Consider the following 13,478-nt stretch of genomic DNA (forward strand, 5'->3'; position numbering starts at 1 on the left):
ACTGAGCCACCCAGGCGCCCAATAAAATCTTTAAAAAAATAAAAACCAACTTATTTTAAAACAAAGTTCATTTGGAATAGCATAGTTTATTATGGCTTAAAATTCTGGCAATAAAGAACTTTATGATCTGAAGCTGGAAGTCTCCCCCAACACTGACACATGCATGCTTGGCAGAGGCCGTGTAGCAGGCCTGCTGGTCTGAGATAGGTCAGGACTCACACAGAAGTTTCCAAAACGAGGTTAAGGTAAGTATTTGTGCTTTTATGAAGTTGGCACTTAAATCTGTAGAAACTTTGGTGATTCTGGAAAGAAAAAAAGCAATTTTTATTTCAGATAGTATTTATAAACAGTGAAACAATTCTTGATTTTCATTCTCCTTCTGGGAGTAAAGCTTTCTTTTTTTTTTTTTTAAGATTTTATTTATTTATTCGGGAGAGAGAAAGTACTCGCGCACAGGCAGGAGGAGGGGTAGTGGGAGAGGGAGAAGCAGGCTCCTCTTGGAGCAGTGAGCACGACTCGGGACTTGATCCCAGGACCCTGAGATCATGACCTGAGCCGAATGCAGACGCTCAACCGACTGAGCCACCCAGGCACCCCTGGGAGTAAAGCTTTCAACAGAGAAGTCACCCATAGACTGATCTGGAGTGTTAGAGCTTAAGTGACAATTGACAGGCTTACCAAAAAAAAAGGCTCATTAATAACTAACTTGGAAGGAAAGCTTATAATCTCCACCTTGTAACAAATTATACATCAACTGTACATTAATTCCAACTCCGCTATTTGTTTGACATTGAGAAAATGCCTTCACTTTTCAATCACTATCAAGTCTACCCTCCTTGAAGTGGACATAATAATGGTGCCTACCTGATTGTTACAAGAAACAAGACAATGTCTGTAAATTACTTAGTACAGTATGCAGTATGTTATAAACACTCAATAAATGTTAGCTATATGTTATTAATAAATGCCCCCATGTCTGTGTTGATTCAAAATGGGAATATAAAGATAAATAAAACAAAGGTGAATAAAATCTTCCTGGTCTAGAAGATACCGTGACTATTTAAGAGCTAACGAGTCCTCTGAGGATAAAAAGATTTTTTTCCTTAAGTACCTCATGAACTATAGAGAAATTTTTTTTTTTTTTAGTTATTCTAGATCAGGGTTCCTCAACCTCACAGTAACAGTGTTTTGGGTGGGATGAGTCTGTGTTGTGAGGGGGGACCAGTGCACTGTGTGCTGTGTGCAGCCCTTCTGGCCTCTACCCACCAGATACCAGGAGCACCCCTCCTCACTCTGTGTTTTTGTGTTGCTGTGGCCTAGCACTGTGAGCTTCAAAGACCAACCTGGGCATCAGCTTCTACCCCTGCTCACCCCAGAGCTCCCAATGCCTGCCTGTCTGGCCAGTGGTCTGCTCAGGGCCCGAATGCCGCCACCCCCTACACATTCTAGACTCCACTACTAGCAAATGCCAGGCACCACCCAGTGGAATCTCAATCTGGGAGTCAGAGACTCTGGAAATCACCTCTCCTCAGACCAGCGGACCGAGATGACAGAGCCAGGTTCTCTGAGAGCAGAGAATTCCACCCGCAGGTCTGAGTGTCACTGGGGCAGAGAGAAACACGCGGTTGGCTGTAGGCCTGACAGGCCAGGCCACACGCCTGACCCTCCGTCTCAGGCCAGCTGCTCTTAGGTGAATGGCTCCAGATGATGCATCTGCAATCAAAGTAACTATAACCGCATACCCAGGCAACCTGGGGGCAGCTTTCTCTCTTCTTATATAAACAGCCACATAATATCCTTGATTTTGCTTCTTGGCCCACAGAGCCTAAAATATTTACTATCCGGGCCTTCATAGAAAAAAATGTGTCAATTCTTCTTTTAGGTAAGTATGTATCTTAGGGTCAATATAGAGAAATGTGTCATAACATTGGCTATTCATTCTACCTGATGTCATCTTTGTAGCAAAAAAAAAAAAAATGTTATGTACAAGTGAATAAACACCTGAAAGTGTTTTCCAAGATAAATGCCCATGGAGCCCCCACTTGGGTTAGAAACTGCTAATGTCTAAGAGGTACACTTTCAGCTCAGAACTAACTGGGAGAGATCTTAGCAATTATTATCTAATTATTGGCCGATTGCCATTTCCTTAGAACAGAGACCACAGGTAGACAGAAGACCACAGAAGACCTTAGCCTTCCTCACAAGCCTTCAAAGCTTTCCCCCACCCCCACCTCAACCTCTTAATCCCAAGCACCCATGTCTATAGCATCAGATTATCCTTTCCCAAATATGTCCCCAGCAAGTCATGGACTATTACTTATGCCTCTCCCTTTTTGCTGATGCTTTTCCCTTTGCATGGAATATTCTTCCCATCTCCCTCACCCAATGAACGCTTACTTCAGGATCAAACTCAAAAATCCTTCATGTAGCCCACACCTGTATTCTGAAAGACTTGGACTAGAATTCTGTAATAGCACACTGCATTAGTTATTTCTTTTCTTTTTTTTTTTTCAATTTTTATTATTTATTTTTTTAAAGGGGGGGTGGGTAAGAGGGAGAAAGGGAGAGAGAATCCTAAGCAGCCTCCACACCCAGCTCAGAGCCTGATGCCGATGCAGGACTCGATCTCACAACCCTGAGATCATGACCTGAGCCAAAATCAAGAGTCTGACCTTCAACTGACTGAGCCACCCAGGCGCCCCTGTGTTAGTTATTTCTAAACCTGTCTCCCTTGATAAACAGTGAGCATATGGAGAGCAAAGGCATCTTAACTCTGAATCCCCAGTGCCTCATGTTAATTAATGCTTAGCCCTTGGGCGCCCGGGTGGCTCAGTTGGTTAAGCGACTGCCTTCCGCTCAGGTCATGATCCTGGAGTCCCGGGATCGAGTCCCGCATCGGGCTCCCTGCTCAGCAGGGAGTCTGCTTCTCCCTCTGATCCTCTTCCCTCTCGTGCTCTCTATCTCTCATTCTCTCTCTCTCAAATAAATAAATAAAATCTTAAAAAAAAAAAATGCTTAGCCCTTACTAGAAATTCAGTAAATGTCTGGTCAGTGAAATAATTATTTGAAGGGTACTGCATGGCTCTTTCTGTCAAAAAAATAATTCTTCCACTAAGAATTATTAGGTAAACCCCTTTTCCTTTCTTGTCTAAAATTTTCTGCTCTTTACAGTTGTTCCTTTGAGTTAGAGAACAAAGTCTGTAACAAAGCCTTCTGACGGCAAGGCCTGCATCCTTTCATCTTTATATGTGTTTACCAATATTCCTGGCCATTAGTAAGTGCTCAAGCCCCCTTCAAGAATTACACTGAGACTTAATTCAACCATATAAATTACCTGAAAGGATATGACTAATGGGAAAAAATTAATGATCTCTCTCAGTCATACTAAATCTTTTCCTTCTGTAATTACTGTGGTTTGTTAGTGTTTTCCTTTTTTGTTTTTTTAATAGAAATAACATAAGTCACTGAATTTATTTCATTTTAAAATCCAAGTGTCCAAACTGTACAAAACCAAAAGAGCCAGAATGCTCTGTCCCTATAGATTATCTACAGAATATATGTGTGTATACACCTATATACATTCTCTTGAAGGAGAACTGGAGAAAATTATAAGGAAATTAAGAGTCTGACTTCCAGGGGCGCCTGGGCGGCTCAGACGGTTAGGCGTCTGCCTTCCGCTCGGGTCATGATCCCAGGGTCCTGGGATTGAGTCCCGCATCGGGTTCCCTGCTTGGCGGGGAGTCTGCTTCTCCCTCTCCCTCTGCCTCTCCCCCTGCTTGTGCTCTCTCTGTCTCTCTCGCAAATGAATAAATAAAATCTTAAAAATAACTTCCACCAAATATTCAATTGTACCCCACCCTGGAAATGAAACCAACCAATATGAAATAACCTTCTTGGATAATGTGTTGGTAGCATTGTAAAAAGGAGCATTAACATAACCTCCAAATATTGCTCTGCCCTATACTCCCCCTCCAGAGTAGGTAATTTATGGAATAGGATTAAAGAGAAAGATCAGGAAATGGATACTCAGCAGTTGAATATCATTATAACAGCACTTAACCCACTGAGAAGCAGGCTCACCAATTCTGACCTTCACATGACCTTTTCTACCTTTCTGGTTGACAAGGGGCTGGTCAGTTAAGTGGAATTGGTCCTCAGTTAGCCTCAACCAAAGAGTTCATTAAACAGGTGAGCACAAAGGGTCTTGCGATTTAGTAGAAAGCTTGTGGGATTTACTAAATGCCAAATGGTTTCCAAACTTCAGGATCATTCAAGTTTCACTACACACTTAATTTTTTGCCTTTAAGTTGTTTAAGTGTTTTTTCACTTAAATGTATTTTGAAAAGCAACTATCACTATTTTAAATAGAAAAACCAGTATTACTTGGCATAAATAGAAGTTATCCATTGAAATAACTTGAACACACATGGTATTAAATCCTAGCTGGGTGTGGTCGTTGCCTACCAAAATGTTGGAGATCACTAACTACACACTAAGGACGCTCTCCTTGATAGAACCAAAAAAGATCGCTAAAGAATTGAGAGGGGAAAACTTTCCCACTGAAGGGCTCATTGCTATTTAATGCTGTGTCTCTGTGCCACCTAAAATCATCTTGTTTCAGAAACAGTGCAGAGTCCCTTTCCCCACTCCACCCACAGTGCCTGATGGAATGTCTTAATTACCACCCTGTCCTTACAAAGCCTAAATAAAGCGATCTCACTCTCTGATTGAGTAGGTAAAAGCTTAACCGCACTAGGTTTCAAAAACCTACCAAAGTGGAAAAGATCTAATCCCGGAAGGAACAGGCCACTTCACCTCCACTCAATTTTTTCCAGCAGAAGAGATCGAGGAAACGATCAGAACACGGACCGGAAACAATCAAATACTGCAGGTGAAGAGTCTGCCAAAGACACTTACTTGGTAGAGGCCTGAGCGGCCACTCCGATGGCAGGAGTCCAGTTCTGTACTAGGGAGGGCGACTTGTCTTCTCTGAGTCAGGGGTGGGTGTGGTCTCAGGAGACACTGATTGCTGGGCCTGAGAAGCTGGAGCCTGGGACTCGGGATGGGGACGCGGTGGCAGGGAGTTCCTGACTTAGCTCCTGGCCCGCTAGTGGCGGAGTCTCAAAAGCCTGGGCAAGTGGCTTCCTCTGAAACTCCTGGACAAGCGCGGACGGGCTGGGAGCAATCTCTTGGACCGAAGAGATGCTCTGGAGGGTCTGTTGGCTGTGATAGAAGGCCCGAAAGTCCTGGACAGCAAGGGAGACCCGCAGGGCCACAGGTTGGGTCTGAAAAGACTGGGAGGATGGGAGCTGGATGAGAGACACAGGGGTGGCCAGGGCCTCCAATTGGGAAGCCTGAGCACCTGAAGATGGAGTCTGAGAGGCAGGAGGAAGATTCTCCAGTTGGCTCTGTGAGGCTAGTGGGACTTGGAGTTGGCTCTGTGCGGCCGCAGACACCAGGGGGTGGCTTTGAGAGGCCCAAAGGACCTGGAGGTTGCTCTGTGCAGGCAATGGCACCACGGGATGGACCCGAGAAGCTCCGGAAACCAAGGAGTGGTCCTGAGAGGCCACAGGCACAAAGGGCTGGCTCTGAGGGAGCACAGACACTGCAGTCTGGCTCTGAGAAGCAAGGAGGACTGTAGGTTGAGTCAACGAGGACAAGGGGACAGCAGGCTGACTCTCAGAGGAAACAATGAGCGCAGGCTGACTGGCAGAAGCCAAGGAGGCAACAGGCTGGCCTGCAGAGGCAAGAGTGCCCGCCGGCTGGCTCCTGGAAACACGCACGGCTAGAGGCTGGCGGGTAGAGGCCGAGGGGATTACAGGCAGGCTCCTGGAGGGGAGGACGGCTAGGGACTGAGGCTGGTCTGGAGTGAAAAACGATTCTTTCACAAGCCCTGGCAGCCCAGCCTCGGGGCCCGGAGACCCAGCATCAGGGCCCGGGGAGCGAACTCCCTCTGAACTTCGGACAGCTTCAGGTTTGGGGCCCAGATCCTCGCTGCCCAGGTTTTGCAAGTCTCCGCTCTCCAGGGCACCTGTCGGTCCGTCTTTGCCCTGGTCTTCCTTCTCCAGCTGGTTTTCGAGCCGGGACGTGACGGTCATACTCGGAGAAGCAGGTCTAAGAAGGAACGTCCTGGGACCGCAGCGCCGCCGGATCCGCGTCAAGGTGGTGGACATGTTGCAGAAGGTGAGAGAGAGGGTGGCTCAGCGCGTCCACCGTGGTGGAGGAGGGCACGTGGAAGGGCCTCTTCAAGGACTCTTCAGCAGTCAGTTCGATGTTGCCGGTGTACCAGAAGACCCACCACAGCAGGCTGAAGAAGATGATGATGGAACCCAGGTAGAGTAGCAGGTCGTAGAAGAGCAGGTGCGCGAAGACCCCGGTGAACAGCACGGTCGCGCCCACCGTGTCGAAGACCACGCCCAGCCAGAAGAAATGCCTGCAACGCCCGAGGCCCGTGTGCTTCCTGGTCTCCTCGACGTTGTTTCTTGAAAGTTCCATGACTTGTTACTGTCGTCGCCGCCGCCGCCGCCAGGTCCTCAGAGACCGGGCGGGTTGTGCCGCCGCAGGCCGGCTCTGGCCCCTGGGTCGCCATGGCAACGGCCCGGGGGTGCGCCGCGCAGGGGGCGGGGCGAGAGGGCAGGAAAGGGAGGCCGCCTCTCACCCGCCGTGAGAAAAAAAAGGGGGCCCCCCCTTCAAGAGAGGGGCGCATGCGCAGTACGCACCGTCGCCTGCGCGCACGTCCTCCCCGCATGCGCAGTGTTTCAGCCCGCTGCGTCACTCCCAGCGCGGAGTCTGGGGGCGTCAGGGTGTGAGTGTGGGGAGTTTAGTTTTGGGGCCTGTGGTCTGAGTCCCCGCCTTTGGGGGAGTGAAGTAGCTGCATTCTTTTCTCCACGCCCCCTCACCCCCCCCAGCCTTCGAGAGCAAGGGTGAGGTGAGTTCCCGAAGGAGAGCAAAGGCCAAGGACCCTCTTTTAGTAACTCCTCCCCTAGCTGCGAATACAGCGTGGGCCCCAGGTGCTGCCACCTTCTGAGGAGTTAATGCTTTTCCTTTGTTTTGGTGAAGTGGCCAGATTAGGAGCTATTGTTAAATCTTTTTTTTTTTAAAGATTTTATTTATTTATTCATGAGAGACGGGGTGGGGGGGAGAGAGAGAAGCAGAGGGAGAAGCAGGCTCCCAAGGAGCAGGGAGCCCGATGCGGGGCTCGATGCGGGGCTCGATCCCAGGACCCCGGGACCATGACCTGAGCCTTAGGCAGACGCCCAACCCTCTGAGCCACCCAGGCGTCCTCTTGTTAAATCTTAATTCCCGTTTTACCCGTTTGCGGGTAGTTACATTCTTGTGCTAGTTAATACCAGACCTGGGAGTGGATTCTTCAGGCTTTTTCCACTCTACGTTTTCTTCCCCTTTATTAACCACTTTTGATCACCTGCTTGCCCAGACCCTTGGGAAGACTTAATGCTTTTCCCACTATTCCCAACAGAGTGAGGTAGGAAAACTGTCAAAAATAGGAAAATCGGGGCGCCTGGGTGGCTCAGTCGGTTAAGCGTCTGCCTTCGGCTCAGGTCGTGATCCCAGAGTCCTGGGATCGAGCCCCGCATCGGGCTGCTTGCTCAGCGGGGGGCCTGCTTCTCCCTCTCCCTCTGCCTGCCACTCCCTCCCTGCTTGTGCTCTTTCTCTCTCTCTGTCAAATAAATAAATAAAATCTTTAAAAAAAAAATAGGAAAATCGACTGGAGCCCGAAAACTACACTTACTTGAAGCTTGAGAATTGGGCGTGAGAATATTAAAACTAGTATAAGACCTGGTGTCATTCAGGTTCTGGTGGTAATAAATCATAGCGAGGCACTGATTCTGGTCCCTCAGTTATTAAAGGTAGATTCTTTTTTTAATAACCTTTTAATTTTAGGGGCGCCTGGGTGGCTCAGTTGGTTGCGCCTCTGACTCTTAATTTCAGCTTGGGTTGTGATCTCAGGGTCGTGGGATCAAGCCCCACTTGGGGCTCCTGGCTCAGCGGGGGTTCTGCTTGAGGATTCACTCCCTTTGCCCCTCCCCCTGCTCATGCTGTATCTCTCACTAAAATAAATCTTTAAATAAAAATAATAACCTTTTAATTTTAGAATAGATTAGATTTGTAGAAAAATTGTGAAGATAATATAGACAGTTCCTCCCTACCTCCATACACCCAGTATCTGGATGTGGGGAACAAAGGCAGAAGAAAAAAATTAAATTTCCTTATAACTTACACCCCATTGACAAGTCCTTGAAACAGGTCGAGTGACCTTCCTCTAGGAACTCAACTGCCTAGGTGTTACTACTTTGCTAAGGGCAAAGGGGCAATCTTAGCTTAACATTACCCACACCTCCAGAATCTTGTAAGTCTTCTTTAACATATACAAATTCCTTCAGAAACTTCCCTTATATCTACCCTCCAAGACATGTTAACAATCACCCTCCAAACATATGGCCCCACTGATACACATCTGAAGGGTCTCATGACTAAGGTTTTATTAGACAGTAAAAAAATGACCTTTCCTAACAATAGCTAGCCCCCTCAAGTTCTGGAAACCTTGCTTCCAAAATTCCTTAGAGACTTACGCACCCCCTAGCCCCCTGCCAACTTGAAAATATATAATCAGCCATCCCTCACAACCCAAGTACAGCTCTTTCTGCCCACGGGTCCCGTCCCTGTGCTTTAATAAAATCACCTATTTCCACCAGAGATGTCTCAAGAATTCTTTCTTGACCATTCGCTCTGAACCCCAACATTTTCATATCATCTGTACTTTGTTTTTTAAAATGTATTACAGGGGCCCCTGGGTGGCTCAGTCGTTGGGCGGCTTCCTTCAGCTCAGGTCATGATCACAGGTCCCTCGATGGAGCCCCGCATCCGGCTCCCTGCTCAGGGAGGCGTCTGCTTCCCCCTCTTCCCCCTCTCCCTCCATTGCTCCCCTGACTCATGCTCTCTCCCTCTCTCTCTCTCTCAAATAAATAAAATCTTTAAAAAGAAAAAATAAATAAAATGCATTACAAGCTTTTTCTCTTTATAAGTGTGGTTTTTTTTTTTCCTTTTAAGTGTTTCTAAAAGTTTAGGAAGCAATGTTTCATGAACTTCTTGGCCAATGAATAAGACTACTTCTGAACCTAGGTACCCCAGAAATATGCTAAGGAGACCCGATGTCGCAAGATAAAACATGGTCCATCTTCCTACAGTGTCGATTTTCCTTGATAGCAAATAGTTTAAAAATATAAATATTATGAAAATAAACATGTATTATGGAATAGAATATAAATGAGAAAGCAAAAGTTCTGGGTTAAATACCAAGATAAAAGTTCATCCCTTGTGGGCTTTTCAGAGAGATTAGACAATGTGCCAGACTTTACACAAAGACTCCGTGTATATAAACATGGTACACCTTCAAGGAAGCTCAGTTTCTTAGTAGTAAGAAACCTGAGAAATTTTTATATGAAATACATTTATTTTTTTTGTATATTTATGTTTTTAACTGTTTCAATAATACCAAAATAAGCACAAGATGGGGCGCCTGGGTGGCTCAGTCGTTAAGCGTCTGCCTTTGGCTCAGGTCATGATCCCGGGGTCCTGAGATCGAGCCCCACATCAGGCTCCCCGCTCAGCGGGAAGCCTGCTTCTCCCTCTCCCTCTGCCTCTCTTTCCGCTGGTGCTGTCTCTCTCATGCTCTCTCTCAAATAAAAAAATCTTAAAGCACAAGATATTATGGGGTAGATAGAATACAATATCCATATACATTTAATAGGAGACACAGCTTTGTGCTGTTATCTCCAGGAGAGGGGCTTTTCCTCTTATTTTTTTTAAAGATTTTATTTATTTATTTGTCAGAGAGAGAAAGCGCACAGCAGAGGGAGCAGGGGCAGAGGCAAAAGCAGGCTCCCCGCTGAGCAAGGAACGGATGCAAGACTCAATCCCAGGACCCTGGGATCATGACCTGAGCCGAAGGCATACGCTCCAGGTGTCCCATCTTTCTTTCTTTTTTTTAATATTTTATTTTTAAGTAATCTCTGCATGCAAGGTGGGGCTCAAATTCACAACCGCGAGATCAAAAGTCATGTGCTCTACTGACTGAGCCAGCCAGGCACCCTAGGGCTTGCTTTCTTTTGACATTAGGGATACTTTAATAGAAAATTTCTGTTGAAGGCGCCTGGGTGGCTCAGTTGGTTAAGTGACTGCCTTCGGCTCAGGTCATGATCCCGGAGTCCTGGGATCGAGTCCTGCATCAGGCTCCCTGCTCAGCGGGGAGTCTGCTTCTCCCTCTGACCCTCCCCCCTCTCATGTGCTCTTCTCTCTCTCATTCTCGCTCTCTCAAATAAATAAAATCTTCAAAAAAAAAAGAAAAAGAAAATTTCTGTTGAGGGGTGCCTGGGTGGCTCAGTCTGTTAAGCATCGGACTCGATTTTGGCTCAGGTCATGATCTCAGGGTTGTGCGATAGAGCCCCACATTGGGCTCCACGCTGGGCATGGAGCCTGCTTAAGATTCTCTCTCTGCCCTTCCCTGCCCCCCCATCCGCTCTTAAAAAAGAAGAAAAAAGAAAATTTCTGTTGAGAAATACTGCTATATATAGGATGGTGACATAAGGAAAACTCCCATTTTTGGAGGGAAATAAAATAATCCCACAAACCAAAGACCCCTCTAGGGGCGCCTGGGTGGCTCAGTTGGTTAAGCATCTGCCTTGAGCTCAGGTCATGATCTCAGGGTCCTGGGATCAGGCCCCACGTTGGGCTCTCTGCTCAGCAGGGGGTCTACTTCTCCCTCTCTTTCTGCCCCCCCACTCAACTGTGCACATGCATGCATGCTCTCTCTCTCTCAAATAAATGAAATCTTCAAAAAAAACCCTCTATACCAATATAAAAGAGAAAAAAAAATTATTGTTGAGTAATTATTAACTCAATTATTAATTGTTGAGTGATTAATAAAGTAATAATTAATTAATATTAATTATTAATGCTTATATGCATTTAAGGTAGCACAAAATCTTTGTGTTACCTTTGTCGTATTAGGATATGAGTCAGGCTCCTGACTTCAGAACCAACTTGGTCCCCTGTAAATACTGAGTAAAAAACTTTCTTCTTGTGTTCTGACAGCTTTGCCAAGCCTTCTCTGGAGACTTATTTCTCAGTAAGCACTGAACCTTTCATATTCTGGATGCTTCTTGTGAAGAGTTTTATTTTTTCCTTTCTCGGGTGACATTTTAGCAAGATTTATTTTACAAAGTACCCATTTATTGAGAGATCTGATGGTTCCCATCTTAGCATGCTATACTATTTTTTTACAGACTTGGGCCTGTTTCTGGGGAGAAATTCTGCTACAAATTTAAAGGGAAAGCATTCAGTCAGGAAATAAAGATACAAAATATCAGGACCTTCCTTGCAGGAAAATAAGTAGGGCAGCCAGCCAGTGCCCAGCCAAGTCATACTGGTTCCAGAGGTGAAAGAGAAAATGTGTGCCAGTACATTTATACTTTTAATAATTTGGGGGGCACCTGGGTGGCTCAGTTGCTAAGCTTCTGCCTTCAGCTCAGGTCATGATCCCAGGATCCTGGGATTGGGCCTGGCATTGGGTTCCCTGCTCAGCGGGGAGCCTGCTTCTCCCTCTCCCACTCCCCTTGCTTGTGATCCCTCTCTCACTATGTCTCTCTCTGTCAAATAAATAAATAAAGTCTTTAAAAATAAGTAATTTTTTAATGGCTAATTTTCCCTATAATTAAAGTAGTTGAAATATTTTGAAAAATGATTTAAAAAGAACCATTAAGTTTAAATATAATATTTATACCAAATCAGAATTTATTATAATTTTATATTCCTGGCCTTAATGGAAGCAAATAATATTTTATTTATCTTTCTTTATTTATTTATTTATTTAAAGATTTATTTTAGAGAGAGTGCATGTGAATGGGGGTGGGGGGTAGAGAGAGAGAGATAATCTCAAGCAGACTCCCCAGTGAGCAGGGAACCCCATGCACAGCTCAATTTCATGACCCCCAGAATCCTGACCTGAGCCAAAATCAAGAGTCAGTCGCTCAACCCACTGAACTACCCAGGCACTCCGGAAGCAAATAATATTTTAAAAATACACTTCCTAGTGTATCTCGCTTCAATAGAGAGAATTGCCATGTTTTACATTTTCTCATGAACTAGTTACTATAAATAAATTCATCCAAATCTGGAAAGATTCTAGGGTTTAGACTTCCAATGCTTTCTTGTGATCCTCTAAGAGGTATATATATATTTTTTGCACAAAACCCAACACCTAAAATCCCTGGCAAAATATTCCACCTTTTTTATTTCTCTGATTGTATGACTCTCTACTAAGCATCATCTAGCAACCTATCAGTCTGAATATTTCTTAAAACCTTCCTGTTTTAGAAAACATCAGGATGAAACATTGAATCTTTATGATCTCAAATTCTGTTTACATTCTTCCAATCTTTGTATTTTTTCAGACTTACAGAGATTTGATTCTGTTGAACTACTGTCAAAAAAATATGCATGGAAATTAAGACAAAGATTCCTTGGAATAAGAGAGCCAATAAAAATAAATCAACTCCTTTCTGCCCGTGGACGCCGCCGAGTAAGCATTGTTAGTCTCCCCTCCCACCGCCCTCATGTCTAAGTCAGAGTCTCCCAAAGAGCCTGAACAGCTGCGGAAGCTCTTCATCGAAGGTTTGAGCTTTGGGAAACATCCGATGAGAGTCTGAGGAGCCATTTTGAGCAACGGGGACCGCTTACGGACTGTGTGGTAATGAGAGATCCAAACACCAAGCGCTCCAGAGGCTTTGGGTTTGTCACGTATGCTGCTGTGGAGGAGGTGGATGCGGCCATGAGCGCAAGGCCACGCAAGGTGGATGGGAGCGTTGTGGAACCAAAGAGGGCTGTCTCAAGAGAAGGTTCTCAAAGACCTGGTGCCCACTTAACTGTAGGAGAAAGACTTTTGTTGGTGGCCTTAAAGAAGGCACTGAAGAAGACCTTCTAAGAGATTATTTTGGGGCGCCTGGGTGGCTCAGTCGTTAAGCGTCTGCCTTCGGCTCAGGTCATGATCTCAGGGTCCTGGGATCGAGTCCCACATCGGGCTCCTTGCTCCGCGGGAAGCCTGCTTTTCCCTCTCCCACTCCCCCTGCTTGTGTTCCTGCTCTTGCTGTCTCTCTCTCTGTCAAATAAATAAATAAAATCTTTAAAAAAAAAAGAGAGATTATTTTGAACAGTATGGGAAAATTTAAGTGATCGAGATCATGACTGACCGAGGCAGTGGCAAAAAGAGAGGTTTTGCTTTCGTAACATTTGATGCCCATGATTCTGTAGACAAGATTGTCATTCAAAAATACCATACTGTGAATGGCCACCACTGTGAAGTAAGGAAAGCCCTATCTAAGCAAGAGATGGCTAGTGCTTCATCCAGCCAAAGAGGTCGAAGAGGTTCTGGAAACTTTGGTGGTGGTCGTGGAGGTGGTTTT

General features: G+C 45.6%; 1 protein-coding gene across 2 annotated transcripts; it reads right to left on the minus strand.

Annotated features, from left to right (window-relative positions):
- Positions 1–66: 66 nt before the first annotated feature.
- On the minus strand, positions 67–6,682 carry LOC112811507 (transmembrane protein 238-like). 2 transcript variants are annotated; one of them, XM_025855613.2, is made up of 2 exons: positions 4,918–6,682; positions 67–302 (listed from the first exon to the last, which is right to left on the minus strand). In XM_025855613.2, exon 1 carries the CDS (start codon positions 6,171–6,173, stop codon positions 5,013–5,015), a length of 1,161 nt encoding a protein of 386 aa, XP_025711398.1. In that variant the 5' UTR covers positions 6,174–6,682; the 3' UTR covers positions 67–302; positions 4,918–5,012. The 2 variants fall into 2 exon arrangements, with proteins under 2 accessions (XP_025711398.1, XP_025711399.1); XM_025855614.2 differs by having other exon boundaries at positions 4,772–6,682.
- Between the last annotated feature and the right edge of the window lie 6,796 nt (positions 6,683–13,478).

The sequence above is a fragment of the Callorhinus ursinus genome, unplaced genomic scaffold, assembly GCF_003265705.2.
Source record: "Callorhinus ursinus isolate GAN/ISIS: 27379988/994484 unplaced genomic scaffold, GSC_fseal_2.0 scaffold13, whole genome shotgun sequence".
In the NCBI taxonomy this organism is placed as follows: domain Eukaryota; kingdom Metazoa; phylum Chordata; class Mammalia; order Carnivora; family Otariidae; genus Callorhinus; species Callorhinus ursinus.